The sequence below is a fragment of the Hyaena hyaena genome, unplaced genomic scaffold, assembly GCF_003009895.1.
Source record: "Hyaena hyaena isolate Hyena2069 unplaced genomic scaffold, ASM300989v1 scaffold_116, whole genome shotgun sequence".
NCBI classification, from domain to species: Eukaryota; Metazoa; Chordata; class Mammalia; order Carnivora; family Hyaenidae; genus Hyaena; species Hyaena hyaena.
The window spans coordinates 788,158-816,009 of NW_024080748.1; the positions used below are offsets into that span (position 1 = coordinate 788,158).

Sequence of the window (27,852 nt, forward strand, 5' to 3'; positions counted from 1 at the left end):
TGGAGGGAGAAATGAGAACAAGCTGTCTAGGTGCTGGGTGGTGCTGGAGGCCAGGGGGAGGCCCAGCCTCCAGGTGACAAGCCCCGTGGCCCCCGGGCCAGTGTGTAACCAGACCCTGTGCGAGGGCCTCGCCCCTACCTGCCGCCCAGGCCACCGACTCCTCACCCGCTTCCAGGAGGACTCCTGCTGCCCCAGCTACAGCTGTGGTGAGAGACCCCAAGGCAGGGAGAGCAGGGGGAGGGGAGCCCAGCCACTGGGTTAGGGGAGCTCTGGGGACCAGGTTGTGGCTGGAGATTAGGGCAGAGCCAGGGCGTGGCCAGACAGGGTCTGCTCCCTGCACGTAATTCTGTCTTTTCTCCCAGAGTGTGACCCAGACCTGTGTGAGGCAGAGCTGGTCCCCAGCTGCCGCCAGGACCAGATCCTGATCGCAGGCCGCCTGGGGGATTCGTGCTGTACCTCCTACTTCTGCGGTGGGTAGACATGCCATCAGATGCATGGCCGGATCCCAGCACCCCTTCCTCACTCCTTTCCTTGGGCAGTGGGGAGGAGAGGGTGGGGGTCTCCAGGTGGACTGGGCACAGAAGAAGGGTGAGACTCCTGTTCCGAGCAAAGTGAAGGAGGAAGAGGGAACCGACCCCAACTTTACCTTATACATTACTGAGCATGAGGAAATTGATGCTTGTTCGGTGTAAGACTTAAATAGACAGGAAAGGTCTAGATTCTTGCTCCAGGACAGGCCCCATGAAGCCACAAAACACTACTTTAGTCCAGATCCTGTCACAGCTGGATTTTAGGTACACCCCCCCCCCACATTACCCAGCAACCTGCTCTGTCCCAAGACCCTGAAGGGGGGACCGCCTGTGACAGCCATGGCCCCTCTCCTCCTTCAGCCTGCGGCGACTGTCCAGACCCCATTCCCGAGTGTCAGGAAGGAGAGGCGCTCACCGTGGACAGGAACACTACAGAGCTCTGCTGCCCTCTGTACCAGTGCGGTGAGTCCCAGCTGCATGTGGGGACCTCACTGGAAGGGGCTCCAGGGACATTTATGTGCCACCAGGCCCCTTCACGATGTCCTCACCCCAGCACCATGGGAGCTCAACAGGGAGCAACAGGGAGCCCCCAGGTAGTGAGCATGACGTAGCCAAAAGCCATGATGGAGGCCCCACCAGAGGAAGCTGGGCCAGGCCATGGGAGCTGGTTGGGGTGGGGTCCAGGATGTGACATGGATGGCTCTGAGGCTTCACAAAGAGATTCCCTGTCCCCTCCATGGCCACCACCCACCCAGGGCCAGGGACAGGCCTGTGTTGAGGCCACCCCAATCCTCCTAGCATTGATTTACAGTCTTCATTCTCTGACTCAGGGCCCCTGCTTCACAGTCCCTTTTGTCACTGTGTTACCCTGGTATCTACACCTGGAGGCTGCGTCCCTGATGACCCTGCATCTTGAAGCCTCTGAAGCTCTTTTGTTTTGCAATCACAAATAAGAGAGGGCCCTCTCTGATATTTTTACAGGACATAGTACTTAATCTAGCATGTACTATGTACCTAGTACCTTAATAGTGCCGAGTAAGCATAGTACAACCAGCATTTCAGACCTTAAGAAAACCCAATGGATAAGAATTAACAGACTGGTTAAATTTAAACACGAGTCCATTTACAAAAACTGCACATGGACTGTAGGAGAAACGTGAGGGAACCTCACGTGCACAGAGCAGTGCCGGCAAGGACTGTCTGCCTGGATACTCCAGGGGCAACACCGACTGCGTCAAGCGTCAGGACCCAACTCCAAACCAGTGTAGGCTTCCATGGAACATTCACCAGATGAGCTGGCCACACTGCACCAATCAGCTCCACCCGGGGTGTCTCAGAGGACACTGGTCCCAAAGCGCTCACAAAGCTGATCTGAGCAGAGTGTCCATGTCCTTCCTCTCGTCTTCTCTCTCCCTTTTCTGCGTGTCGCTTCTTCTCTCCTCTTCACCTCCTTCTTTTGTTCATGAGTCTCTCCATGTTCCTGAGGAGGAAGCCTGGTCATGGGCAGTGAGTACAGGCAGGGTCAATGAGTCATGGTTTTGCACCCCAGTTCTGCCGTTTTCTAGCTGTGTGGCCTGGGGCAAGTCACCAACCCTCTGAGCTAAGGTTCCTCATTTGTAAAATGAGGTGCTAGTAGTATGTCCCCTGAGGGGCTGTTGTGAAGACTGGAGATAATATACATGAAATACCTTATGGTCTTTGGCATACAGTGGGTGCTCAGTATAAGGAGGCTGTTGAGATTATTACCTTCTCCCAATCTTCATTATACTTTTATTATAGAAGCACTATATATGCCTTCTAGAAAGTACAGAATCCAAGTAAATACAAGAAAGTGAAAATACTTTTTTCCTACTTCCACTGTCAACACTTGAATATATATCCTTCCAAATAGTTTCTTTGCCTTTATATGTGTGTGTGTGTGTGTTTTAACCCAAATAAGGTCATACTGTATATGCTCTTTTTGATTTTTTTAGGTTTTATGGTTTTTATTAAAGTATAATCAATGTACAATATTATATCAGTTTCAGGTGTATAACATATGGATTCAACAAGTGTACATGTTACTCAGTCTTCACCATGATGAATGTAGTCACCAACTGTCACCACGCAATGTCATTACAATATTGGTGACCGTATTCCCTATGCTGTACTTTTCATCTCCATGACTTATTTATTTTATAACTGGAAATGTGTATCTTAATCCCTATCACCTATTTCACCCATCCCCTCACCCGCCTCCCCTCTGGTAATCACCAGTTTGCTCTCTGTAGTTAACAGTCTGGCTTTTTTGTTTGTTTTCTTGTTCATTTGTTCTGTTTCTCAGACTCCACATGTAAGTGAATTCATGTTTCACAGCTAATGTTTATAAATTTTCAAGTTCTATCATACCCCATCCATGAGTTGCCTGTGGTCTCTTAAATATCTTTTAATCTAGCGTAGGCATCTTTTTCTGTGTGACACAGAATTGTAGACTTTGGGCTGTGGTCCTGCAGAAAGTCCTACTTTCTAGATTTATCCACTTGCTTCCTCTTGGAACTGTTTTCCTTGCTCCTCCCCATCCTCTGTGCTTCCTAGAAACTACAAGTTAGAGCTAAGACTTGGTGGCTTCAAGTTACTTGTGGGGCTCGACAGAACACGAGCTTCACCATACATCACATCAGGAGACACAGACTATCTGGTGGAGACACTACAGCTCAGGCTAATGTTGGTCCTGGATCACAGTGGGGATTGTCTGATGCCTCCATCTTACATTTACAGCTTTCCTCTTTCAGCCAGAAAGTAATCCATTACTTTGACACTATACAAAGGTCCTTCTCCTCCTCCACCTCGTAATTTTTTGATAATCCTAACTTGACCACTCTCAGGGTGAAACCGAATTCAGGGGAGAGAGGGCCCAGTTGAGCGACTTTAAGGTTCTGACGTTGTCATATTGCTAATGCCTCATCAGAGTGGAACTAAGTCTTCCAGAAGTAGTTCTATAGAGAGACTCCAGGAGCCCAGACTTCTTCCCGGGACTCTCATCCTGGAGGATGGCTGAGGACACTGGGGGGAAACCCAAGGAGGACCCGGGAGGTACCCTCTCCTTAGCCAAGGTTGAATTTCTAGGGATTTTTGCTCCAGGTATCTGCAACTGATGTGTCCCCTGCCTCTCCTCCCTCGCAGTGTGTGAGAACTTCCGCTGTCCCCAAGTACAGTGTGGCATGGGCACTGCTCTGGTGGAGGTGTGGAGCCCAGACCGCTGCTGCCCCTACAAGTCCTGTGGTAAGTCCCTGGCCAGGGATGCCCCTCCGCAAAGGCAGGGATCCAGGGCCCCTGTGAAGAGCGAGGCAGGGGAGGAATGAGGCCCACCCCTGTTCCTCAGAATCACCAGATGGAAGCCGCCAAAATCACCTCCTTCCCCCTGTGTTTGATCTCTGGGTGCTTAGCATTCCTACACCTTTTCCTCCCCAGGACAAAAGAAGGGAAAAATCAAGTTTCCTGTTCCCCAAAGGTTTTTCCATCTAAAGAAAGTCTTTACTGCAGCTGTCTGTTAGTAAACATGATTTTTGTTGAAATTTTGTTTACTTCAGTGGCATCTGGGTGGCTCATTTGGTTAATTGTCCCACTCTTGACTTCAGCTCAGGTCATGATCTCATGGTTCGTGAGTTCGAGCCTTGTGTTGGGCTCTGTGCTGACAGCTCAGAGCCTGCTTGAGATCCTCTCTGTCTCTCTGCCTCTTCCCCCCTCCTTTTCTCTCTTCCAAAATAAATAAATAAACAAAAACATTTACCTCAAACCCCTTTGGGAGCATCAGTGATGAATAATGAATACCAGTGAGCTTTATATAAAAATGTTCTTTAAAAAGAGTTGAGAAATCATTTTGCATTTATTTCACTTGTCATTTTCCTACAATGTAAGCTTCCTGAGGGCAGAGATTGTAGTCTGTTTTACTCATTGCATTGTCCCCAGAGCACAGAAAAGCCTTGGCATATAGTAGACATGAGTGAGTGACCCGGGAGAGCACTTCATAGCCACTCTGACCTTGAGCTCTCCTCACCCTGAAGCTCGAGCTGGTGTGTCTGTTAAGTTTGCCAGTGGGGTGCAGCAGCTGCCTTCCAAAAGGACCCGCTCCTGGTTGGAAATTCCGCCCTTGCCACATTCCCTCCTGGAGAGGCCTCATATCTGCTCCAGAAAGGGCTTTCAGGAGGACGGGGCGGGATGAAGCCCAGATGACAAAGGCACCTTTTATTGATCTATCGGCCTGTTTCTCCTCAGCTGCCTCCGGTGCCGAGCTTTGAATTAGGACCCAGGGCACCTGGGTGGCTCAGTCGGTTGAGTGTCCGACTTCAGCTCAGGTCATGATCTCACGATTCGTGGGTTCGAGCCCCATGTTGGGCTCTGTGCTGACAGCTCAGAGCCTGGAGCCGGTCTTCAGATTCTGTGTCTCCCTCTCTCTCTGACTCTCCCCTGCTCATGATGTCTCTATCTCTCTCTCAAAAATAAAGAAAACATTAAAAAAAAAAAAAAAGAATTAGGACCCATCACTGCCCCACCTGTCATGTCAGGAGAGCCGCAGCCCAGTTGCTGGGCTAGGCTGGAGCGAAGCTGAGATTTTGGCTTCTTCTTCCCTGACTGGGCTTGAGTCTGTGCCAGAGGAGGGGGCTGTGCCGGAGTGAGCGCCGTGGAGGCCCAAGGAGACTTCCACCTGGACACCTCCAGTGAGACGGTCCTGGCCCCTCCTGTTTTTCAGAGTGTGACTGTGACACAATCCCGGTGCCCCGGTGCCACCTGGTATGGAGACCCTGCTCCTCGCCACTGTCTGTGACCTGCCTCCCCCTTTCCTTTCCACTCTATCCCATCCCCTGGAGACCCTATTCCTTTAGTGTAGTGCAAAGAGCCTCGGATCGCAAGTCAGCTTTCTTGTCCTCAGCTCTGCCTTCTGAGCCACTGTCCTCATTTATAGAGTGGGTGTGATGACGTTTCAGCCTTGTGCTGAGCAAGAACAATGATGATGGTGGTGACCATAATGGCGGTGCTGGTTGATGGTGGAGATGATGATGATGGGGATGGTGGGGATGGTGAAGATGAAGATGATGGGGATACTCATTATGGCAGCTCATGTTTATTGAGAGCTAACTCTATGTCAGGAACGTTCCTAGGCCTTTTATATATAGTGTCATACCAACAAGGTTGATTTCATGATGAGCTCAATGATGCAAACAAGGAAATTAAGGTTCAGATCATGAAGCTAATAAATCAGGATTAGAACCCAGGAAATCTGACTCCAGACGCCGTGCCCTTAACCACCAGGCTGCCCGGCCACTGAGGGAAGGGAAAATAAGAAATGTGAAGTTATGTTTAAAGTCTTTTCACCATTTTCTAGATTATATATATTCTCCTCACCCCCGACCCCCCAGCACACATTTCCTCTCATTTTCGCCCCCACCCTTCCCTCCTCCCTTCACATGGTGAAGGAGGAAGGGAAATAGTATGAGCCAAGCAGGGTTCTTGTCTGGAAGCCATGCAATGAATGGTCCCTCGTTGATGTGGCCAGTGGGTTCTTGGGATGAAAGGCGAGGCCTTAAGTCCCTGAAGAGGACATCGTGGAGTGATCCTCAGTGGGGAAGCCACACTGGGAATTTCTCCCTTGGCTGGGGAGTGACTGAGCTTGCCAGCCCCTCCCCCCACAAGGAGGCAACTGACAGAGAGGAGGGTCCCAGTGGCACTGCTCCCAAGGGCAGGGCAGGGCTTCCCCACCACGGGGTGCTGACTGCCTCTGCCCCACCCAGTGGGAGAAGTCCCAGCTGGACGAGGAGTTCCTGCACAGCACGGAGAACGTGTGTGGCTGTGCCAAATACGCATGCGGTGAGTGGGGAAGGGGAGCCCGTGGGGCAGAGCCAGGCCGGGCCAGATGTGCGTGCGGGGCTCCGGGTGACTGCGGCCATCCTGCACGCCCAACTAGTGAAGGCCCCCGTGTGCCTGAGCCGCGAGCTGGGGGTGATGCTGCCAGGCCAGACCGTGGTGGAGCTCTCGGCCGACGGCGTGTGCCACACCTCCCGCTGCACCGACGTGCTTGACCCGCTCACCAGCTTCTACCAAATCAACACCACCTCTCTGCTGTGTGACGTGCACTGTGAGGCGGTAGGTGCGGGGCAGGATGGGGTGGGCAGGGGCGGGGGGCTGGCCTGGGTGACCCCTGGTGCTCCAGAAATCAGAGGAGTCTCGAGCTTTCTAGACAAGTCTGAAGAGTAGGCATGTGGGCAGGGGGGCCCTTCAGAGACCTCTGTAGAAAGTGCTGAGAACTGGTGGGGCTGGGAGAGGCCAGGAGGGAAACAGCAGGAGTGAAGGCCTGGCAAGGGCGAGTATTTGACAGAAGACGTATTTATGAAGCACCTACTATGACTGGCACATTCCCTCTTGCTTTGGTCTTTGTGTGTTGTAACGCTTTGTTGAGCACTTCTGCATGCCCCGTATTTTAGATAGTGGCTGGCTTCTAATAAAAGCTAAGAGGGGCTGGAATTATTCCCATTTGTCAGATGAGAAAGCTGAGGTTTAGGGAGGTCAGGTCATTTGTCCATTTTCCCACAGGGACTGGGACTCAGATTGAGGTCTGTGTGGAACCAAAAGCAGCACCCACAATCGCTAGCAGTGCTGTCTCTGAAAGGGGTGGAAGTGCTCTTCGTCCTCTGGCAATGGGTCTAGGAACTGCTGTAAAGGAGGCTTAAAGGATGACCTTCCTGCCTGAAATAAGAGGCTGGGAGGCAGCTCCCTTTTTGAGCATCTACGGGGGGGGCTTCTCTGGCCTTGGGGCTCAGAGACCATCATACAGTAGGGAAGCAGGAGGGGGGAGGTAGGCACATGGCTGAGGCCCCTCTGGTCCCGCCCTGTCCTGCAGAACCAAGAGTACGAGCATCCACGGGACCTGGCCGCCTGCTGTGGCTCCTGCAGGAACGTGTCCTGCCTCTTCACGTTCCCCAACGGTACCACCTCCCTGTTCCCGGTATGCAGCCCCTCAACCACCCACCTGGGAAGGCATTCCAGGAGGCGACCAGGGCTCAGGGCTGGGCATAGAGGGTCCTGGGTGGCACCTGTGCCCAGGAGCTGTGCCCTGTCCATTCACTTGGGCCATCTGGCCACCAGTCCCCACCGTCCGCCTCTGTGCCCTCCAGCCTGGGGCGTCCTGGATCGCAGACTGCACCCGCCATCACTGCGGCAACACGCCCCTGGGCGCCGTGCTGGTCCGCTCACCCATCAGCTGCCCGCCACTCAACGAGACTGAGTGTGCCAAGGTCAGTGCCAGCCTCCTCCTCTCACGGCATGGCCCGAAGAGGTATGGGGTATCCACTGTCTTACTGGTGGGGGGCGTTGGGGGGTGGGGAGGGCCTGTGTGTGGAGGTGAGGGAGGAGGAGTCCATACCTGCCCTGCCACCCCAACTCCACATCTCTCCATGTGTTCTTGCTCTGACCACGTCACACCCCACATCCTCACACATCACACGGCCGGCCGCACACGGATGTATGCGAATGTAATCCTCACGTCCTGAGAATGCTCACATACACACCAGCACTCACACACATCACACACGGCACCTCAGCGCACCAGAGCGCGCACCATCACACACCACGCAGGTGCGCAGCTCAGTCCTGTGATGCTCTAACGGCACTACCGCTAGCCAAACCAGCACGAGCAGGGACAGCTGTCACTAAGGGCACACAGCTCGAGGAAAAGGATTCCTAGAAAGTTTGGTTGTTGTTTAATTATTAAAGTTCTTGAGATTAATATTGGGCATTGAAAGGTTTCTGATCTTACCTCGAAAACAAATGCACACACTTGCAGTACAAAACCACACATGTACACACACATGTGGATGCTCACAAAGTCACATGCTTTTGCACACACACACGATACTGATTTACAAAGAACTGTCACATCATTGTTTTATCCATTTCATAATAGAGGAGGAGGGCTATAAGGCACAACTGCACCCATTTTAAAGGTGGGAAAACTAAGCCCAGAGGAAAAGGATGAACTTATCCACTGACCCAAATGGGTCAGCCCCCGCATCGCTCCCCTCCCTGACCCTCATGTGCAGGAGGCACTAATGAGTGCACAGGGTAGAGCAGGCCAGAAGCCACCACTGCAAAGATGGGAGGATTGCACCATCTCAACCCAGCCCCCAGTCTTCCTGGGGCCACCGGCAGCCTTAGTGCCGGTGTCCCAGCCAGTCAGGTTAGCCCCTGTGGCTCTCCCATGGCCAGCCCAGGGGCACCTTCTCCCTCTGGCCAGGGCCTGATGGACAGCAGGGCCTAGCGCCCCTGCCCTGGGGCATCATGGGAGGAAAGGCTGAGTCAAGGCTCTTGCACCCTTTCTGCCTCTTGCTGGGATCTTGGCTCCTGGCCGGGGATGGGCTCTCCCACTCACCTCCTCTCTTCTCCCTCTAGGTTGGGGGCTCAGTGGTACCTTCCTTGGAAGGATGCTGCAGGACATGTGAGTGAACACAGCAGAGGCCCGGGGGTGAAGGGCTCGGTGGGGGAACAAGGTACCCTGTCAGGGCTCAGAGGGCCAGGCTCCTGGCCTGGCACCTCCAGTGGTGGCTCTTTGGGGCTTTAAAAGAAGGGATAACACCGCTATGTCAGGGCTCATGACACTGGCACAGATATGCGGGCGGGCAGAGCCCGTGCTCAGGTCCCTAGCCCAGCAAAAGGCCTGTGCTTCCGGACACATTGGGCTATGGAGTCCAGGAGGTCAGTGATTCATCAGATGTCCTGCCTCCTCCTGCCCCTGCCTAGACCCCCAGCCCAGAAACCCCCAGGATCATTCTCCCTGTGCTCCCTGTCTTGGAGGTGCCCCCGGGTGGGATTCGGGCCCGCAGGGTCGCTGTCTGAGTGCCCTGGACTCACACCTGGCCCCTGGGACTTGCAGCCCAAACCACATATGCATACACATTCTGGTCAGTTTTAGGACCTTTGTCTACATGGCTCCCTCCCCCGAGGGTCCTCAGACTGCCCTTTGGAGGGAGGTAGAACTAGGGACCCTTTTATGTCCACCTCACACGCTGCAAGGAAGCTGGGCTCAGTGCCCCATTGGCTGATCTCTGACCCGCAACTCATGTTCCCTGAATATGCCATGTGCTCCCATGTGACCCACGACCCATGTCCCTCTCCCCAGGTTCCCCGGGGACCCTGTTTCCTGTGGTCCCCGTTAGCCCCGCCTCTCCTCCACGGGTTAGTGTCCACTGCCACCCAGGTACTCCTCTCGGAAACCCACAGGACTGGAGGCATGCAGCCACATCGCTATTCCCAACAATGTCCCTTCTGCTAGGTGGCCCCAGCTCTGGGGGTGGGGGAGGGGCGGGTGCAGCCCCTGCTCCCTGCCTCTGGCAAAGGCCTTTCTCGGCCAACAGTGCATGCTGGGTAGTGAGCCTCATCCCTTGGGCTTACGTGGGAATGCTTCAGCAGAGCCCATCAATGCCCAGTGCCACCACCGCTTTGCTCCCACTCGTCACTCAGCTGGCCTTGATCTGGGACCCCAGGGGCCCTAGCCAGGACAGCCCTGGGTCCTCCTGCCTCCTGGAAGCAGAGAGAAAGGAAAAAAGGAACTTAGCTCTGGCCAGGAGTGGTCCAGCTGGGATGATAGGAAACCCACTGTGGTGAGGCCCAGAGGCCCGAAGAAAGATTCCAGCCCGTTTCTGGCAGGCACCCTGGGTGACAGAGGGAACCCATGCATCAGACAAACATTTATTGAGCATCAATATGCCAAGCCCTGCCTTAGGCACTGCAGACACAGCATAAATAAAGCTTTATGGAGCAGAGGCTATAGTGGGAGAGATAGAATAATAAGTAAAATATATAAGATGGATGCATCCAGGATTATGGGGATTGAAAGTTATCCAATTTGGGGGGCCTCCGTAAGAAAAAGAGCACAAAATATCCCGTATTGGGGTATGAAAGCAGGTATTTATTGAGAATGAGACAAGAACCCACAACATGTTGTGGAAGGGGCAGTTCAAAGCAAGGCCCAAAGCTTCCGTTTCCCCAGCATACTTACAGCTGTGTCTTTGATACCATGAGGGTGACAGTGTCCCGGTGCCCTGGATAGAAATAAGGCAAGGGAGGGGTCAGGGAGGGAGCACAGGGTGGAGGGAGGGCAGGCATTGTAGTTTCAGGAGGGATCAAGGAAAGGCCAAGATATTTGAGCCGTGAGGGCAGGAATGGCCCTGAGATTGCTTGTTTATGGGAGGTGTGGTCCAGGCAGAGGAACCTGCTTATCACTTTCCGTGCCTGTGACAACTGTGTGAGGTGGGCGAATCCCTGGCCCTGTCTGATGGATAATGGAAACCCAGTGAACCTGTGGCATCAGAGCATCTGTTCGGGACTGGGGTTTCCAGACATTCAGGAAACTGCAGATTCTCTACCCAGAAGCCCTCTCAGAGTCAGAGGGCTGAAGCTGAGCCAGGGGAGTGGAAGGAGGGAGGGGACATGGCCAGGGCCAGGGGCAGGGGTTAGAGACAGGTTTGGGGGCTGGGGTGGGGGGTCCAGCCTGCCTGGTCCCCAGAGCCTCCTCCTCCCTGGCCAAGAGCCCCTGAGGCCATCCAGACGTCATTTCTTGTCTCCCCTGCCTTAGCCACCTCCACATCTTTCCAGGGCACTGAGTTAGAAGGCTTTCTCTTTGCTGGCGAAGAGCTCTAATGCATGGGCACTAACACCAGTAGAGAGACCCCTAGCATGACACTAACTGCCCCGGTCTGGCCCATCCTGCTGCCCCCTGCAAGTAGCTCTCTGCCACAGCTACCTCACCCAGCCTGTCCCCCCAGGTAAAGAGGATGGGCGCTCCTGCAAGAAGGTGACCATCCGTATGACCATCCGAAAGAATGAATGCAGGAGCAACACTCCTGTGAGTGTCGTCCATGTGGAAGTGGGAGAGGGGCTTGGGGGGGGGGGAGGGGCTACACAGTCGGCCTCACTGGCCTATCTCCAGGTGAACCTAGTGTCCTGCGATGGGAGATGCCCATCCGCCAGCATCTACAACTACAACATCAACACCTATGCCCGCTTCTGCAAGTGCTGCCGGGAGGTGGGCCTGCAGCGGCGCTCCGTACAGCTCTTCTGTGCCACCAACGCCTCCTGGGTGCCCTACACAGTGCAGGAGCCCACCGACTGTGCCTGCCAATGGTCCTGAGACCTGGGGGCTGGGGCTGGCTAGACCGCCTCTGCCACCCCCAGCTTCCGGCTGGCCCAGTGTGCAGGGGGAGGGGCCTGGGGAGTAGAGGGCCGGTATGTGCTGAGCATGGAATGACAGGCAGAGGCACAAAGAGTGACTAGAACGGGCCACACCCATACCGGCTCTTTCTCTAGCCTCCCTGTCCTACATACAAGGAACATACCACACCCAAGGGGTCAGGGAACTTGGCTCTGTCCTTGGCTGAGGTTTGGAATGGGTCCTAGATGGGGGACACCAGCCCCTGCATGGTTCTGGGGCTCCATGACTCTGGCTACAGGTGAAGAGGGTGAGCACTTTCCTGAGAAGCGAGGGCCAGAGCTAGACCCAAGACCACGTGCAGGGCCAGGATGTGGCGGCCCATTCTCCCTTTTGGCCCTTTCCACCACGGCAGAAACACAGACACAGTAGAAGGAGGGAGGCTTTAACTGCAACACACAGGCCTGTGTGTAGCTGCCCAGGGGGACTTCCCAGAAGCAAAGAGGGTGGGTTCCCAGGCTGGGGTCCTCTCACCAGTGCCTGTGAGGTCAGGCCCAGAGACTGGGGAATGGGCTCGGTGACCCTCAAGTCCCCTATAGCCCCAAGAAGGATGCCCTGGTATTCTGTTGTTGACATTGAGGTTCAGAAGAGGATTTAGAAGAACAGACCCATGCCTGCTTTATCCACACCCGCACAGCTAGCCTTCCTGGAGGTAAGCTGGCTCTTGTGCGGTAGGGCAATATGTTATTTGAAGGTAGCTTCAGCCTGCAAGGGCAGTGCTTGGCTTTGCAATGTGCCTTTTTTCCAAAGCCATAGCAGAGTTGGTCTCTGGAGGGGCCTGAGTGTGAGCTTTGTGGCCCAGTCAATTCCCAGCTCTCTGTTTCAGGGGACGATGCAACAAGAGAAAGTCTGTCAGTGGAAAACGCAAGCCTTACAGACAACCAGTCTCCCAGAGCCACTCTGAACCAGACTGTCCTTCTTAAAGCCAGGTCTAGGGTCCCCTTCACATGCCACTCTGTGGGCCACCTCTCCATGCCACTGTGTGCTGCTGGGTCCAGGCCAGTTTGCTCAGACCCCAGCACTGCCCTGGTATTCTGTTGTTGACATTGCGATTCATCCCCTGATATGACTGGGGATGTATGGCTGCCCTAGTGTCCCTAGGTTTGGGGATAGGGGCCTGTGCCAAGATGATCTCCAGCTGTTCCTGCAGCCTCTTTGTTCTTGTATCTGTACTCTGGTTCTAGATCCAATAAACCACGGAAAGACATTAGGCCTCTGAGCATCTCTGAGGGTGTCAGGTTTGCCTTGGATTTGAAGGAGTTTCACCCGTGAAGAAAAGACCCTATTTTATGGCCCTGGAGGTCACCCCACTTTGTCCTGACCCACCTGTGCTCAGCACTGTGTCCCCCTCAACACCTGCCCTGCCCCCACTGTGTACTCCTTGGGGGAGGGGGAGCTCACTCCTGATGGTCACACCCACCACTGGGAATCACAGTGTTCCTGCCTCTTCACCCCCGCTTCACCTTCACTTCCACCCAGGAATCCCTCCTGCCTGGTCCTCCTGGAATCCAGCCTCCTACTCCAGCCCTTTGGCCGAATACCCCAGTCCTGTTCCCCCAGCTGCCTCCTGGGAAACCAACTCTTTTACATTCAGACATTTTAGTGAAAGATTCACAAGAAGCATATTGTCAGCCAGCACGATCCCCTGCACTGTGCTGTAGAGAGGACAGGACATGGTGAGGAATTTAAACCTTGATCAATGTTGCCCAATTGCCCTCAAAAAGCCATCAGCAGCATTGATATGAGTGTTCATTGAAACAATTTGGAGATGGTGATTTATATAAAAAATACATATACCCTTTGATGAAGCATTGTGTTTCTAGGCAGCTGTGGTAGGCTGAACGATGGTCTTCCAAATATGCCCACATATTCATGCCAGGAAGCTCTGAGTATATGACTTTACATAGTAAAAGGGACTCTGCAGATGTGATTGCGTTAAGACGCTTGAGGTAGGGAGGCCATCTTGGATTATCCAGGTGGGCCCAATGTCATCTCAAGAGTTCTCAGAAGAAGGAAGCAGGAGGGGTCAGAGAGGAGATGAGATGACAGATGCTGAGGTTGAAATGTTGACCTTTGAGGAGGAAGGGGCCACTGGCCAAAGAATGTGGTCAGCCTCTAGAAGCTGGAAGATGCAAGGAATAGATTCTCCCCTGGAGCTCCAGAAGGAACACAGGCCTGCCCACACCTTGATTTTAATCCAGGGAAACTGATTTCAGACATCTGACCTCTGGAACTCTAAGAGGATAAATCTGTGTTGTTTTAAGCCATTAAGTTCGTGGTAATTTGTTACAGCAGCCATAGAAAACTAATACAGCATCTAAAGAGGTAATTCATACGAGAAGGCAAGTGCCTGATTATTTATTGTCTTAGGTTAAAAAAAAAAAAAGGAACAACTTTACCTGCCTATCAGTGTGATTAATTAGATCACCTGGTACAACCACACCACTGGAAATTATAATAGAGCTGTTTCATATACTGGCATGGTGGGCTCTCAAGATTATGTTAAATGAAGAAATTGTGGGTCAAATCCCACAGAATAACCCACCTCTTTTATGCACCTATGCAGGGACACACGCACACACGCACACGCACACACACCCACCCACACACCAGTCTCATTCTCTTGAAGGGTTTTCAGGACTGAGGATGGCCCCTCCTGGCTGTTCAGGCCAGCTGGTTCAATGGTAACATTGGTCCCAGAACATCCTGTTTGGTCCTGATGGTCTCAAGCACTGTCCCTGAGTAAGGGAGGATGAAGTGATTACCCTAGAATAGACTCAAGGTTCAAGGGATATCTATGGCATCTCCCCCATCCCCACTTTTTTTGCATGACTTAAAGCTTCAGGGAAGCCCAGAGGCCACACAGCAGACAGGTAAGGACACGGGAACCCCGGGCCCAGCGCCCAGCGCCTCAGAGAGCTGGTAGTGGAGCTGGGCGGCTTCGCAGCCTGCGGGGGGCGTTGGGGGGAGGGGCGCGCTGTGACGTCTTTGCAAACACGAGGGGTTTTGAGCCCCAGAAACATCCCATTTTCCCTGCTTCGGGCTCAAGTTCCCGCCCCGATTTTCTGGGCTTAATCTTCTTCCTGTGGAAATCAATAAGGACATTGTGATGGAATGATTCATGTTCAAGGTCAGGCCAGAGCAAATTGGAGGCGACATGCTGATTTTACCGCCTCACAGAGAGGAGAGCCAATCCTACTCACAGACCCCTTAACCCTTTCCTCACCACCCCCAGCGGTGGGGGCAGCGCCTGCCCAGCTTCAGCCTCCTCCCCCAAGCCTAGGGCCCCAGGGCACCTTTGCCCTTGTGTGGCCCTGCCCTTTACATACTCCCCCACCCCCCACCCCCACCTCGTCTGACCACACAGGCCTTGGAACCTCACACAAACTCCTGGTGCTTTGGGGAAGGTAGATGGCAAACAGGAACAACTTCAATTTAAGGTCAGATACTATTTGTATAAATTCATTGACCACATCCTGACCCAGGAAATCTGTCTCCCTGAAGCAGAGCTTTCCCCACTTCCAACCCTCTTTTCAGAGCTCTTAGGTCCCCCTTTCCCTGCTGCCCTGGGTTGTCCCACATGGGGAGACAAAGGAGAAGGGGGACTAAATTCCTCATTTAAAAATGTTTTCTTAATGTTTATTTTATTTTTGAGAGAGAGAGAGAGAGAGAGAGAGCCTAATCCAGGAAGAGGCAGAGAGAGAGAGAGGAAGACACAGGATCCGAAGCAGGCTCCAGGCTCTAAGCTGTTAGCACAGAGCCCGAGGCAGGGCTCTAACCCCCGAACCATGAGATTATGACCTGAGCAAAAGTTGGTGCTTAAATGATTGAGCCACCCAGGTGCCCCAATTCCTCATTTTTTTTAATGCACAGTAAGTCAGGTCATTTCTGTGGCTCAAACATGATATAAGTTTATTTCTCCCTCCTATAAAAAAACAAAACCAAAACAGGTGTGTCTGAGTAGCTAGAATCTCGCATCCAAAACGATTCAGAGACCCTGGCCCCTCTCTCTTGAGGGACTACCATCTTCTGCACAAGCCTTGCAAAGGCTCCCGTGCTCATCTGCATCAAGCCAGCTCCCAGGAGTGCCAGGAGCAGGAAGCATTCACTGCAGGTGTGGGGAGCAGGAGCCCAGGTGGCTTGCTCTTTTCCACTCACATCCCACTGCCCAGAACCTGTGTATGTGGCCACAACTAACTGCAAGGGAGACTGGGAGACGGAGTCCAGCTGTGCCCAGGAAGAAGAGGGGCTGCGTCTGTGAGATGTCTTCTCAGTGAGGACGTAGATAGTGGGTAAACTCTGAGGAGTGTGGGTGAGTAAGGCAGAAGAGAGACAGGGCATGAGGTCAAAGAAAGTTTTATTTGTTTGATGGGTTGAGGAAGGCAGTGACTTGACCATGTATTCTGGAAGGAGCCCGTGGAGAGAGAAGGGTTTTGCGGGGGGTGAGATCAGGGTCTCAGAGGGCCCTTGGCTGGCATGAGTGACAGATGAAGGCACCTCTGGCTGGGTGGACCCTGCTCCAATCTTTATTCATTCTGGACACCCAGCGTGTAATGCAGAGCACTGAAAGCTGAGTATGAACATGTGTTGAAACGTGACAGTGAGGAGCCTGGGCAGCAAGAAGTTAAAGCGTGTAGGGGTGGGCAAATCCTGGGAGCCAGGTGCCCCCCAACATACTGTGGCAGTGCCAGTTAATCCCTTGCAGCAGGCAGGAGGCCTGCACAGCTGTCTCTCCCAAGCTGGAACTGCACACCCACCGGCCCTTTGCCCAGAGATCCAGGCTGTCCAGGGTTGGAAGGAAGGGGAGGAGATAGGTGGGCAACATGGTGGGTAAGTTGTCCGGCCCCTGCATGCTTGGAGAACTCATTCTCCAGAGCTGAGCCATTCTCTAGGCTTGCTACTCAGCCCCCACTTGCCACGAAGACCTACCTCCCTCTGGGCCACTGTCCTCCCTCACTGAGCTAAAGCCAAACTGTGTCCCTGCTCGTCCCATATCACGTCTGTTTCTGCCTCTGCACCTTTGCCTGGGCCCTTTGCCTCATCTGCAGTGCCCTTTACCTCCCTCTCCCTGGGCATTTACTGCCCAGCCTTCAGACCAACTCTGAGCTGCAAAACCCCAGCCCTGAGCTCCTTCTCTTTGGCCACTAGTCCCCCCAAGGCCCTAAGTTCTGCTCTTTTAGGTGCCAGGGCAACCCTTTGTTCTGCTCAGGGAAGACGGATGCAGGCCCAGCTGCAGCATTCAGTCATTATTAACCCACATTTCATTCACAACAGATGAGGAAGCCATGGCTCAGAGAGGTTTAGCAACTGCACAGCCAGAGAGTGGGGGACTTGGGGCTTGAGCCCATGCTTGTGTCACTCTGGACAATCAGACTTTCCTTCTCACTGGGAAAAGCACAAAGAAGACTGCTGGGTGCTGAGGCCCCTTCCTCTGAGAAGTCAGAGAGCACAGTGGAAAGAATATTCTATTCTCTTTGGCCAGTTACCAGTTGTAGGATGTTAGCAAATGTCAAGGCTCCGTCGCCCATTGTGAGGAGGGGCAACAGGTTCTACACGCTCGGGTTGGCATGAGTGTCAAGTGAGATCATGGATGGGAACAGGCCGGACAACTGTGAAGTCTACCGCCCTGTGTGAAGCTGCCTGGATGAGGGGGGAGATCCCAGCCCCAGCCACGCACAGGGCAGGAGAAAAGCTGGAGCAAACTGCCCAGCCCAGCCCACCCCTCCCCTCTTGCAGGAGCTCTGGCACTCACGACTAAGCCTTTGTCTCTGCTGTGCCCACCCAGCTGTGCATTCTGCCTTTCTACCTGAGCTAAATCACTGCTTACACACAGTTGGAGCTGAGGGAGCAGGGTGCTCTGAGAGGAGAGCCTGGATGATGGGGTCCAGCTCTGTCTCTGCACAGCTACGCGATTTATCCTTTCCAAAACTCAGTTTCCTCATCCCTAAGCTGGAAATGAGAACCTGCCAAAGTGATGGTGAGCATGTTTACAGATAAAGCCCCTGGCCTACAGTAGGTGTTTAATGAAGGTTCTGCAGACAGAACCTTAACAGTCATCTTCTTCAAACTCCACATCTCCAGGAGCAGGAACTGACCCTAGAGAGAGACAGTGACTTCCCCAAGTTCTCCCTGCAAAGTGACCAATGGCAGAGCCTACACCTGAACTCCAAACCCAGTGCTCCTTCCATTGCATCCTCTAGGGAGTTTCCTCCGACTTCCAACCCACACAGGGCCTCCTTTCTCTGACCTCAGAGCCTCCCTGGTCTGAATCACCTCCGGGTTCCTTCCAAGAGTTCTGTCTCCTTCTAAGACGGGAGGCTCCTGGTCCTGCCCTAGCCTCCCCAGCATTGCTATCACAAGGCTGGGTCCTCGATAAGGTGTGCAGACCCAGCCAGGGACGTTCCAAGGACTAGGCTGAACTGGATGACATAGATTCCCAGGATGAAGGGGAGAGAGAAATAAGTGAGGGAAGGGTTAAAGCGAGGCAGCTGGAGCAGGCAGCCTGCAGACGGCCCAGCCCAGCACTGGGAGGCCTGTACCACTCCATTCCTTTGCAGATCAGTTACACCCAGCTGTCTCCCTCCCCACCGCCAGTGCCCCTCGGATTAGGCGGGAAAGGATCCCCGGCCTGCAGCCTGCACACGGCCCATGGGGAACAGCGCCTGCAGCCCACGCCTCCACGACAGCTGCTGAGTGTCAGGCGAGAACATAGATCAGCAGGGTCGTGGCAGAGGTGCCCCCAGCCCAGGCCCTGCCCCCAACATGTGCAGGAGGGGCCGCCTGATGAGAAAGGGGGTCTGTAAGGGATTTGAGAGGTACAGGGAAGGGACTGCTCCCAAAAATACCTCCTCTGCCCATATGTCACTGGGCCTCAAATTCTACTATTAGACATCCTACAAACTTCAGGTCTTTCAAAGACACCAATTAAAAACTGCACTTCCTGGAGCAGCCGGCATTCTTAGGCACTGCTTGATGGGGATGCCTTGGCAAAATTTATCAAAATTTCATTTTACTTTTACCAAGTATATATGAAGTCCCTCAAAAATGTCTATTCTTTTGTCTCAGTAGTTCCACTGAGAACTTTAACTGAAGATGAATTTAACATAAAGAGTTTATAATATGGGGAAAATGTTGAGAGCTGTAGTTTCAAGATAAAAAGATACAAGTACTCTCAAAATACTCTAAAAAGCCATATGATACGACAAAGAAAAATTAAAGCTAGAAAATATCTGTACCTAAATTAAAGGCATGAAACAGTTCCATCAATAGGCCAGAAGATATGAAATTTCTGGAAGTTTTCAAGCAAACGGCACAGTGTATAGGTTGGACAGACCTTCTGGGTTCTAATTCTGGTTGCTTCACTCAGCAGTTCTGTGACCTTAGCAAGTAACTGAACATCTCTGGACTTCAGTTTTCTCAACTGTGAGATTGGAATAATAAGTATAATAGTGGTGAGAATTATGTCAAGATGAGAAGAGATCATGTGTGGGAACATCCTTGTGATCCCACCATCAAAGGAAACAACATCACCCAGTGAATGAATGGTTATGGTGTGTCTTCCCCAGCCACCCACCTACAGAGCTGCTAAGAAACCCCACACAGTACCACTTCAGGTTAATGTAGACTTTTATTATAAATATTTTCAGATTAATATAGACATTTATTATTAATATTTTCAGTCAATTACAACTCATTAGCTATTTAAAAATGATGATGGACAACCCGAAAATGATATCCAAGTTGAGACAGCAAGGCAAATTTCCCTCAATGAAACACCATCAATTCAAGAAACAGGAAGGACCTGAGCAGTATTCTAATTAACATTCCCAGGATGATTTGTGAGGATATTTAAGTATCTACAAAATAGGAGGCTTGTATATGAAAACACAATTAGAAAACAAAAGCGTGTTTAGAAATGGAAAACATCCATGACCTTACAACAGTGTATCCTGCAATTATAGACTACCATGCAATTATAACCAATTAGAAAATTGGACAAAATACATGAAATCTGTGTTTTCAGACACTGAACAACAGGCATGCAGGGCTAGGATCCTCAAGAGAAAAGAAAATAAACATAATGAGTCTTAATAGAAAGCTCCAACTTTCTGCCTACAGGCTTTTTCTGGAACAAGGCACAGAGATGGGGAAGCCCCTGCAGAGGGTGGTGGTCTCATCAAGACAGAGATCAAAAAACAGGAAGTGTGAAGCAACTGGAATTTGTGTGGCAGTGTAACAGAGTATAGGGAGCTATGTAGTGAAAGAGCTCCAGAAATCTGCATGGATTAAGTCTGTTGCTGAATACTGAGGTTTGCATGTATAGGGCAGAAATCCATAAGGTTGGGCAAAGAACTATTGCCCAGTTGTAAACTGAGGAATTACTGGAGCTTATACAAGAATAGGAGACATTTAAGTTCTTATCAACCAGAATAGAAAGACCTCACTGAATGTCCAGAGTATAACTGAGCCTCCAGAAAAGGTCACTACCTTAGAAATAGGTCTAAACTAGCCCTAGAGTAAATCCTTCCCTAAACCTGCTCTAATTATGTTTTGAAACAAGCTTGAAATTGACTGTGTTGATACAAAGTAACTTAGCTGTAAGATATAACAAACCCTAAATATTCTATAGAAGAAGAAAAAATCCAGATGCTCAACAATGTAATAATAATGTTCAGAGTTCTAATTAAAGAAAATTACTAGATATTCAAGGAAGCTGGCAAATATGATTCATAACAAGGAGAAAAATCAGTCAATAGAAACAGACATAGCAATGACAAAGATGATATTAGCAGACGGGGATTTTAAAATAGCTGTTACAAATATGCTCAAGAATGCAGAGAAAAATATTAGCATAAGGAGGAAAGAAATTGAAGTTATTTTTAAAAAGAAAATGGAACTTCTAGAGATGAAAAAATAAAAATTTTAAATGAAAATAGGATTAACAACACATTAGAGACTTCAGAAGAAAAGATGAATGAACTTGAAGACATAATAAGAAAAACTATCCAAAAGGAATTACAGAGTGAAAAAAAGCTGAAAAAGTAAATAGAGCCTCAGTGACCAGCAAAATAATATGAAGAGATCTAAAATCCATGTAATTTAAGGACCAAAAGGAGAGAAGAAGGAAAAGAAAAAAGTATCTTAAGAAATAATAGCTGAATCCAGAATATATAGAGAATTCCTCAACTCAACAACTAAGAAACAAACAACACCCTTTTTATTTATTTATTTATTTTTAATGTTTTATTTATTTCTAGGAGAGAGAGAGAGAGACAGCGTGAGCAGGGGAGAGTCAGAGAGAGAGGGAGTCACAGACTGAAACAGGCTCCAGGCTCCGAGCCGGCAGTCAGCACAGAGCCCGATGCGGGGCTCGAACCCACGAACTGCGAGATCATGACCCAAGCGAAAGTCGGACGCTTAACCGACTAAGCCACCCAGGCGCCCCCAAACAACACCCTTTTTAAAGGAGCAAACAAACCAGGCATTTCTTCAAAGACGTAACACAAATGTCCAATAAGCACAAGAAAAGATGCGCAAATCACTAATCAAGAGGAAAATGAAAATCAAAAGCACAAAAAAATACACTTCACACTCATTAGGATGGCTATTATAAAAAATAAATAAGTAAAGGAAAAGTGTTGGTGAGGATGTAGAGAAGCCTGAATCCTTGTGTGCTGCTGGTGGGCATGTAAAATGGTAAATCACTACAGAAAAATATGACAGTTTAAAAAAATAAAAAATAGAATTACGATATGATTTAGAAATTGTACTTCTGGGTGTATATTCAAAAAACTTGAAAGCAGGGACACAAACAGATACTTGTATACCCATGTTTATAGGAACATTATCCACAATAGCCAAAATGCAGGAACACCCCAAGTGTCCACTGATGGATGAATGGATAAACATTCAATGTTTTTACACACAGTGAATATTATTCAGCCTTTAAAAGGAAAAAAAAATTCTAATATATGTTGCCATGTAAAGGAACCTTGAAGACACTATGTTAAGTGAAATAACCCAATCACAAAAGGACAAACACTGTATGATTCCACTTACATGAGATGCTTAAAGAAGCTAAGCCTCATGGTCAGCCAATGAGTTGCACAGAGTTTATGCCTCCTCTGCCTATCAATCTATATGTGGGTGGATGAGTGCACTCAAATTTGCAGTCATGGTACTGACATAAGAATAACATATAAATCTATGGAATAGAATTGAACTCTCAGAAATATACCCATATGTTTATGGTCAATTACTTTTGACAAGGGTGCTAAGATAATTCAATGGGAATAGAATAGTTTTTTCTTTCTTTCTTTCTTTTTTTACAGTTTATTGTCAAATTAGTTTCCACATAACACCCAGTGCTCATCCCCACAAGTGCCCTCCTCCATCCCCATACCCCCACCCCCCCACAACCATCAGTCATCAGTTTTTGTCAGCATTCAAGAGTCTCTCATGGTTTGCCTCTCTCCCTTTCCCCCACCATTTCCCCCCTTCTTCTCCCCCTTGTTCCTCCGTCAAGCTCCTCCTAATCCTCCTATACGTGCAAACATATGGTATCTCTCCTTCTCTGACTGACTTATTTCGCTCAGCAGAACACCCTCAAGGTCCATCCGTGTTGCTACACATGGCCAGATTTCATTGTTTCTCATTGCCATGTAGTACTCCATGGTATAGATAAACCACATCTTCTTGATCCATTCGTCCGTTGATGGACACTTAGGCTGGGAATAGAATAGTTTTAAATACAGTGCTGGACTAACTGGATATCTATATGCAAAACAATGAAGCTGGACCTGTGCCTCACACCACACACAAAAATGAACTCCAAATAGACTACAGACCTAAGGGTGAGGGGTAAAACAATAAAACTCTCAGAAGAAAATGTAGGAGTAAATTTCCATGACCTAGAGTTAAATAAAGCCTTCTTAGATGTGATACCAAAAGCTCAAGTGATGAAAAAAATCGATACTTCGAACTTCATCAAAATGAAAACTTTTATGTTTCAAAAGGCAACGTGAAAAAGCAAAAAGATAATTCGCCAATGGGAGAAAATATTTACAAGTCTTGTGTCTAATAAGAGACTTGTATCCATACTATATAAAGAACTCTTACAAATCAATAGTAACCAACAACAAATAAGCCTAAATAATCCAATTTTAATAATTGGATTATTAATAATTTAATAATAATATAATATTGATATTAATTTTAATGCAATATTAATAACTTTTTAATGGACAAAGGATCTGAATAGCTATCTGAATAGATATTTCTATTCTACAAAGAAGATGTACCAATGTCCAATAAGTGCATGAAAATATGATCAACATCATTAGACATCAAGAAAATGCAAGTAAAGGGGCGCCTGGGTGGCTTAGTCGGTTGGGCGTCCGACTTTCGCTTAGGTCATGATCTTGCGGTTCGTGGGTTCGAGCCCCGCGTCGGGCTCTGTGCTGACTGCCAGCTCAGAGCCTGGAGCCTATTTCAGAGTCTGTGTCTCCCTCTCTCTCTGACCCTTCCCTGCTCATGCTGTCTCTCTCTCTCCTAGAAATAAATAAAAATATACAAAAAAAAAAAAAAAGAAAATGCAAGTAAAATACAAAATGAGATACCACTTTTACATTCACTAAAATGGCTATAATAAAAAACCCAGATAATAATAAGAGTTGGAGAGGCTGTGGACAAATTGAAACCCGCATACATTGCTGATGGGAATATAAAATTATGCAACTACTTTGGAAAACAGCCTAGTAGTTTCTCAAAATTATAATTGTAAGGTATCTGTAAGACAACAATTCCATTCTCAGGTATAAATTCAAGAGAACTGAATACATATTATACAAAAAAAATGTACATTAGAAAATAAGCAATGAAGGGCACCTGGGTGGCTCAGTCAGTTAAGTGTCCTACTTCGGCTCAGGTCATTGTCTCACGGTTTGTGGGTTCAAGCCCTGTGTTGGGCTCTGCACTGACAGCTCAGAGCCTTGAGCCTGCTTAAGATTATATGTGTCCCCTTCTCTCTGCTCCTCTCCTGCTCGCTCTCTGTCTCTCTCTCAAAAATAATTAAACCTTTTGGGCTCTGTGCTGACAGCCAGCTCAGAGCCTGAAGCCTGTTTCAGATTCTGTATCCCCCTCTCTCTCTGACTCTTCCCTGCTCACGCTGTCTCTCTTTCTCTCTCTTTCTCTCTCTCACTCAGAAATAAATAAAACATTAAAATTTTTTAAATAATAATTAAACCTTAAAAATTATCTATCTATCTATCTATCTATCTATCTATCTATCTATCTAGTCAACAATAATATAGATCACTTGAACAACACTGTCAACCTACTTAACCTAAATAACATATATAGATCACTTCACTCAATAACAAAATAAACACTTTTCAAGTTCAAATGGGCCATTTCTCAGAATAGACTATATGTTATATTATTAAATGAGTCTCAATAAATTTAAAAGGAATATAATCACACAAAATATGTTTTCTCATCACCATGGAATTAAATCAGAATCAACGAAAAAAAATCTAGGAAATCTTCAAATATTTGGAAATGAAATCACATATTTCTACATAGAAGTCTACACTTCATGCTAAGAGCTATACTGTATGTTAACTAAGTTGAACTTAAATTAAAACAATTTTTTTAAAAAGAAAAATTTCAATTGAAATTGAAAATACTTTGTACTGAATGAAAATAAAAACAAAGCATATTAAAAATTATGGGATGCAGCTGAAGCCTTTACAAGAAATTGTATAGTTTTAAATATGTATTAAAATGAAAGAAAGATTCAAAATCAATAATCTTAAGTTTTCACCTGAGGATGCCATAAAATGAAGGTTGAATCAAAAACCAAGTAAACAGAAGGACATTAATAATAAAAACCAGAGAAGAAGCCAATGAAATAGAAAAAAGAAAAACAATAGCAAAGACAAATAAAACCAGAAATCAATTCTTTGAAGATATCAACACAATTGTTAAACTTTTAGCCAAACTGGCCAAGAATAGGAGAGAAGACATGACTTATCAAAACTGAGAATGAAAGAGAGGACATCACAAAAATCCTATAGAATTACTAGGGAATATTATGAATGGCTTCATGCCAACAAACTAGACAAATGAAGTGAAAATATTCTTAGGAAGATATAAACTACAAACCTGACTAGAAAATATGTAAAGATATATATCAAGTAAAAAAATGAATTGATAATTAAAATTCATCCCACAAAGAAAGCCCAAGGCCCAGATACCTTTAATCGTGAATTCTACCAAACATTCAAGGAATAAATGACACAAATCATACACAAACTCTTTCAGAAAAGAGAGAAATAGGGAACATTTCTCGATTTATTTTAAAAAGCAGATATCACCCTGATACCAAAGCCAGACAAAGGCTTGACAGGAGACCAAACAACATTCCAATATCCGTCACAAATACGGGTGCAAAACTCCTTAACGAAATATTAGCAAAACCAACAAAACACAGTTGGTTTAACATCCAAAAATCAAGTAATATAATGCACCATATTAATCAAATGAAGGGTAAGTTCCACATGATCATCTCAATAGACACAGAAAAAGGATTTGATAAAATCCAACACCCAGTCATGATTGTTAATAAGCCATTTTAAAAGTATATGTATTTATTTTTGAGAGAGAAAGCTAGAGAGCACACATTTGCACAGGCTGAGGAGGGGCAGAGAGAGAGAGAGAGAGAGAGAGAGAGAGAATCCCAAGCAGGCTCTGCACTGTCAGCAGAGCTTGATGCGGAGCTTGAATTCATGAACCGTGATATCATGATCTGAGCTGAAATCAAGAGGCAGATTCTTAATCAACTGAGCCACCCAGACGCCCCTAAAAAACTCTTTAAGAAGTAGGAATACAAGGAAACTTCCTCAACCAGGTATTTATGAAAAACTTACAACTAATACCATACTTAATAACCAAAGACTAAATGTTTTCCCACTAAGGTTGTAAACTTAGTAGAATTTCTGGCCTCATCTTTTCTGTAAAATCATGTTTTGGCTATTCTACCAGTGCAATAAAGTAAGTAAAAGAAATTAAAGGCATATAGAGTGGAAAGGCAAAATAAAACTGTCTTCATTCACATATTAACTATCTATTATAAAATTCTAAGGAAACTACAAAAAAGCTATTAGAAATACTATGCAAGGCAATGCAATCCAAATTCAACATGCAAAAATCAATTTATTTCTATATAATAGTAACAATCTGAAAATGAAATTATGAAAAGAATGCCAATCATAATAGTATAAAAAGAATAAAATGGAATACATTTGGAATATATTTAACAATCATGAAAAATCCATATAATGAAAACTACAAAACATTGCAGAGAGAATTTAACAAAAATGTGAAACAAGAGACAGATATGCCTTCATGGGGCACCTGGGTGGCTCAGTCGTTTAAGTGTCTGGCTTCGGATTACATCATGTTCTCACGGTTTGCAGGTTTGAGCCCCACATCGACTCTCTGCTGTCAGCACGGACCTGGCTTTGGATCCTCTGACCCCTCTCTCTATGTCTCTCCCTTGATTGCACCTTTGTGCTCTTTTTCTCTGTTGAAAAAAATATAAGCATTTTGAAAAAAGAGAGAGATGCCTTCTTCATGGATTGGAAGATTCAAAATTGTTAAGAGGGCAATTTCCCTTAACAATCTATATATTCATTGAACTCTTCAACAAAATCTCAGCAAACTTGTTTTGTAGAAAGTAACAAACTGATCCTAGAATGTAAATAGAAATGTTGGGGCACCTGGGTGGCTCAGACAGTTGAGCATCTGACTCTTGGTTTTGCTTCAGATCATGATCTCACAGTTGATGGGAATGAGCCCCGTGTCAGGCTCTGCCGACTGCAGGTAGCCTGCTTAGAATTCTCATTCCCCCTGTCTCTCTCTGCCCCTCCCCTGTTCATGCATCCTCTCTCTCAAAATAAATAAATAAACTTAAAATAAATAAATAAATAAATAAATAAATAAATAAATAAATAAAATGTATAGGGAATATAAAAGACCTAGAATAGCCAAAACAATTTGGAAGAACACAAAGTTGGAGAACTTTCACAACCTTTATTCATAACTACTGTAAATCTACAGTAATCTAGACAATGTGATATGGGTCTAAGGATACACATATAGATCAATGGACTACAATAGGGAGTCCAGAAATATACTTGCACAATAGTAAGATGTAAAAAAAAAAACCCAATAGGAACATAAACAAAAAAATTTTTAATAGTTTATTGTCAAGTGGGTTTACGTATAACACCCAGTGCTCATCCCCACAAGTGCCCTATTCCATGCCCATCACCTCCCTTCCCCTCCCCCCCACCCTATCAGTCCTCAGTTTGTTCTCAGCATTCAAGAGTCTCTCATGGTTTGCCTCCCTCCCTCTCCCCCACTACTTCCCCTCTTCTTCTCCCTCACGGTCCTCCGTTAAGTTCCTCCTAATTCTCTTATACGTGCAAACATATGGTATCTCTCCTTCTCTGCCTGACTTATTTCACTCAGCAGAACACCCTCAAGGTCCATCCATGTTGCTACACATGGCCAGATTTCCTTCTTTCTCATTTCCATGTAGTATTCCATTGTATATATAAACCACATCTACTTGATCCATTAGTCAGTTGATGGACATTTAGGCTCTTTCCATGTTTTGGCTATTGTTGAGAGTGCTGCTATGAACATTGGGGTACATGTGCTCCTATGCGTCAGCATTTCTATATCCCTAGCAGTAAATTCCTAGCAGTGCTATTGCTGGGTCATAGGAGAGTTCTAATGTGAATTTTTTGAGGAAACTCCACACTGTTTTCCAGTGTTTTCTCCTACTTTGTTCATTTTAGCCACTCTGGCCGGCATGAGGTGGTATCTCAGTGTGGTTTTGATTTGTATTTCCCTGATGCGGAGGGATGCTGAGCATCGTTTCATGTGTCTGTTGGTCATCTGGATGTCCTCTTTGGAGAAGTGTCTGTTCATGTCTTCTTCCCATTTTTTCACTGGATTGTTTGTTTTTCAGGTGTGGAGTTTTGTGAGTTCCTTATAGATTTTGGATACTAGTCCTTT

General features: G+C 47.9%; 1 protein-coding gene across 1 annotated transcript in view; it reads left to right on the forward strand.

Moving 5' to 3' along the window:
* OTOG (otogelin) overlaps positions 1-11,688 on the forward strand; it is an 82,624-nt gene extending 70,936 nt beyond the window's left edge. The window contains exons 45-56 of the mRNA XM_039236740.1: positions 102-206; positions 363-470; positions 891-992; positions 3,693-3,791; positions 5,260-5,300; positions 6,299-6,374; positions 6,472-6,650; positions 7,405-7,509; positions 7,679-7,798; positions 8,952-8,997; positions 11,324-11,403; positions 11,488-11,688. Of these exons, the coding sequence (XP_039092671.1) occupies positions 102-206; positions 363-470; positions 891-992; positions 3,693-3,791; positions 5,260-5,300; positions 6,299-6,374; positions 6,472-6,650; positions 7,405-7,509; positions 7,679-7,798; positions 8,952-8,997; positions 11,324-11,403; positions 11,488-11,688 (1,262 nt within the window). The remainder of the gene's footprint in view (positions 1-101; positions 207-362; positions 471-890; positions 993-3,692; positions 3,792-5,259; positions 5,301-6,298; positions 6,375-6,471; positions 6,651-7,404; positions 7,510-7,678; positions 7,799-8,951; positions 8,998-11,323; positions 11,404-11,487) is intronic.
* The last annotated feature ends 16,164 nt before the right edge of the window (positions 11,689-27,852 follow it).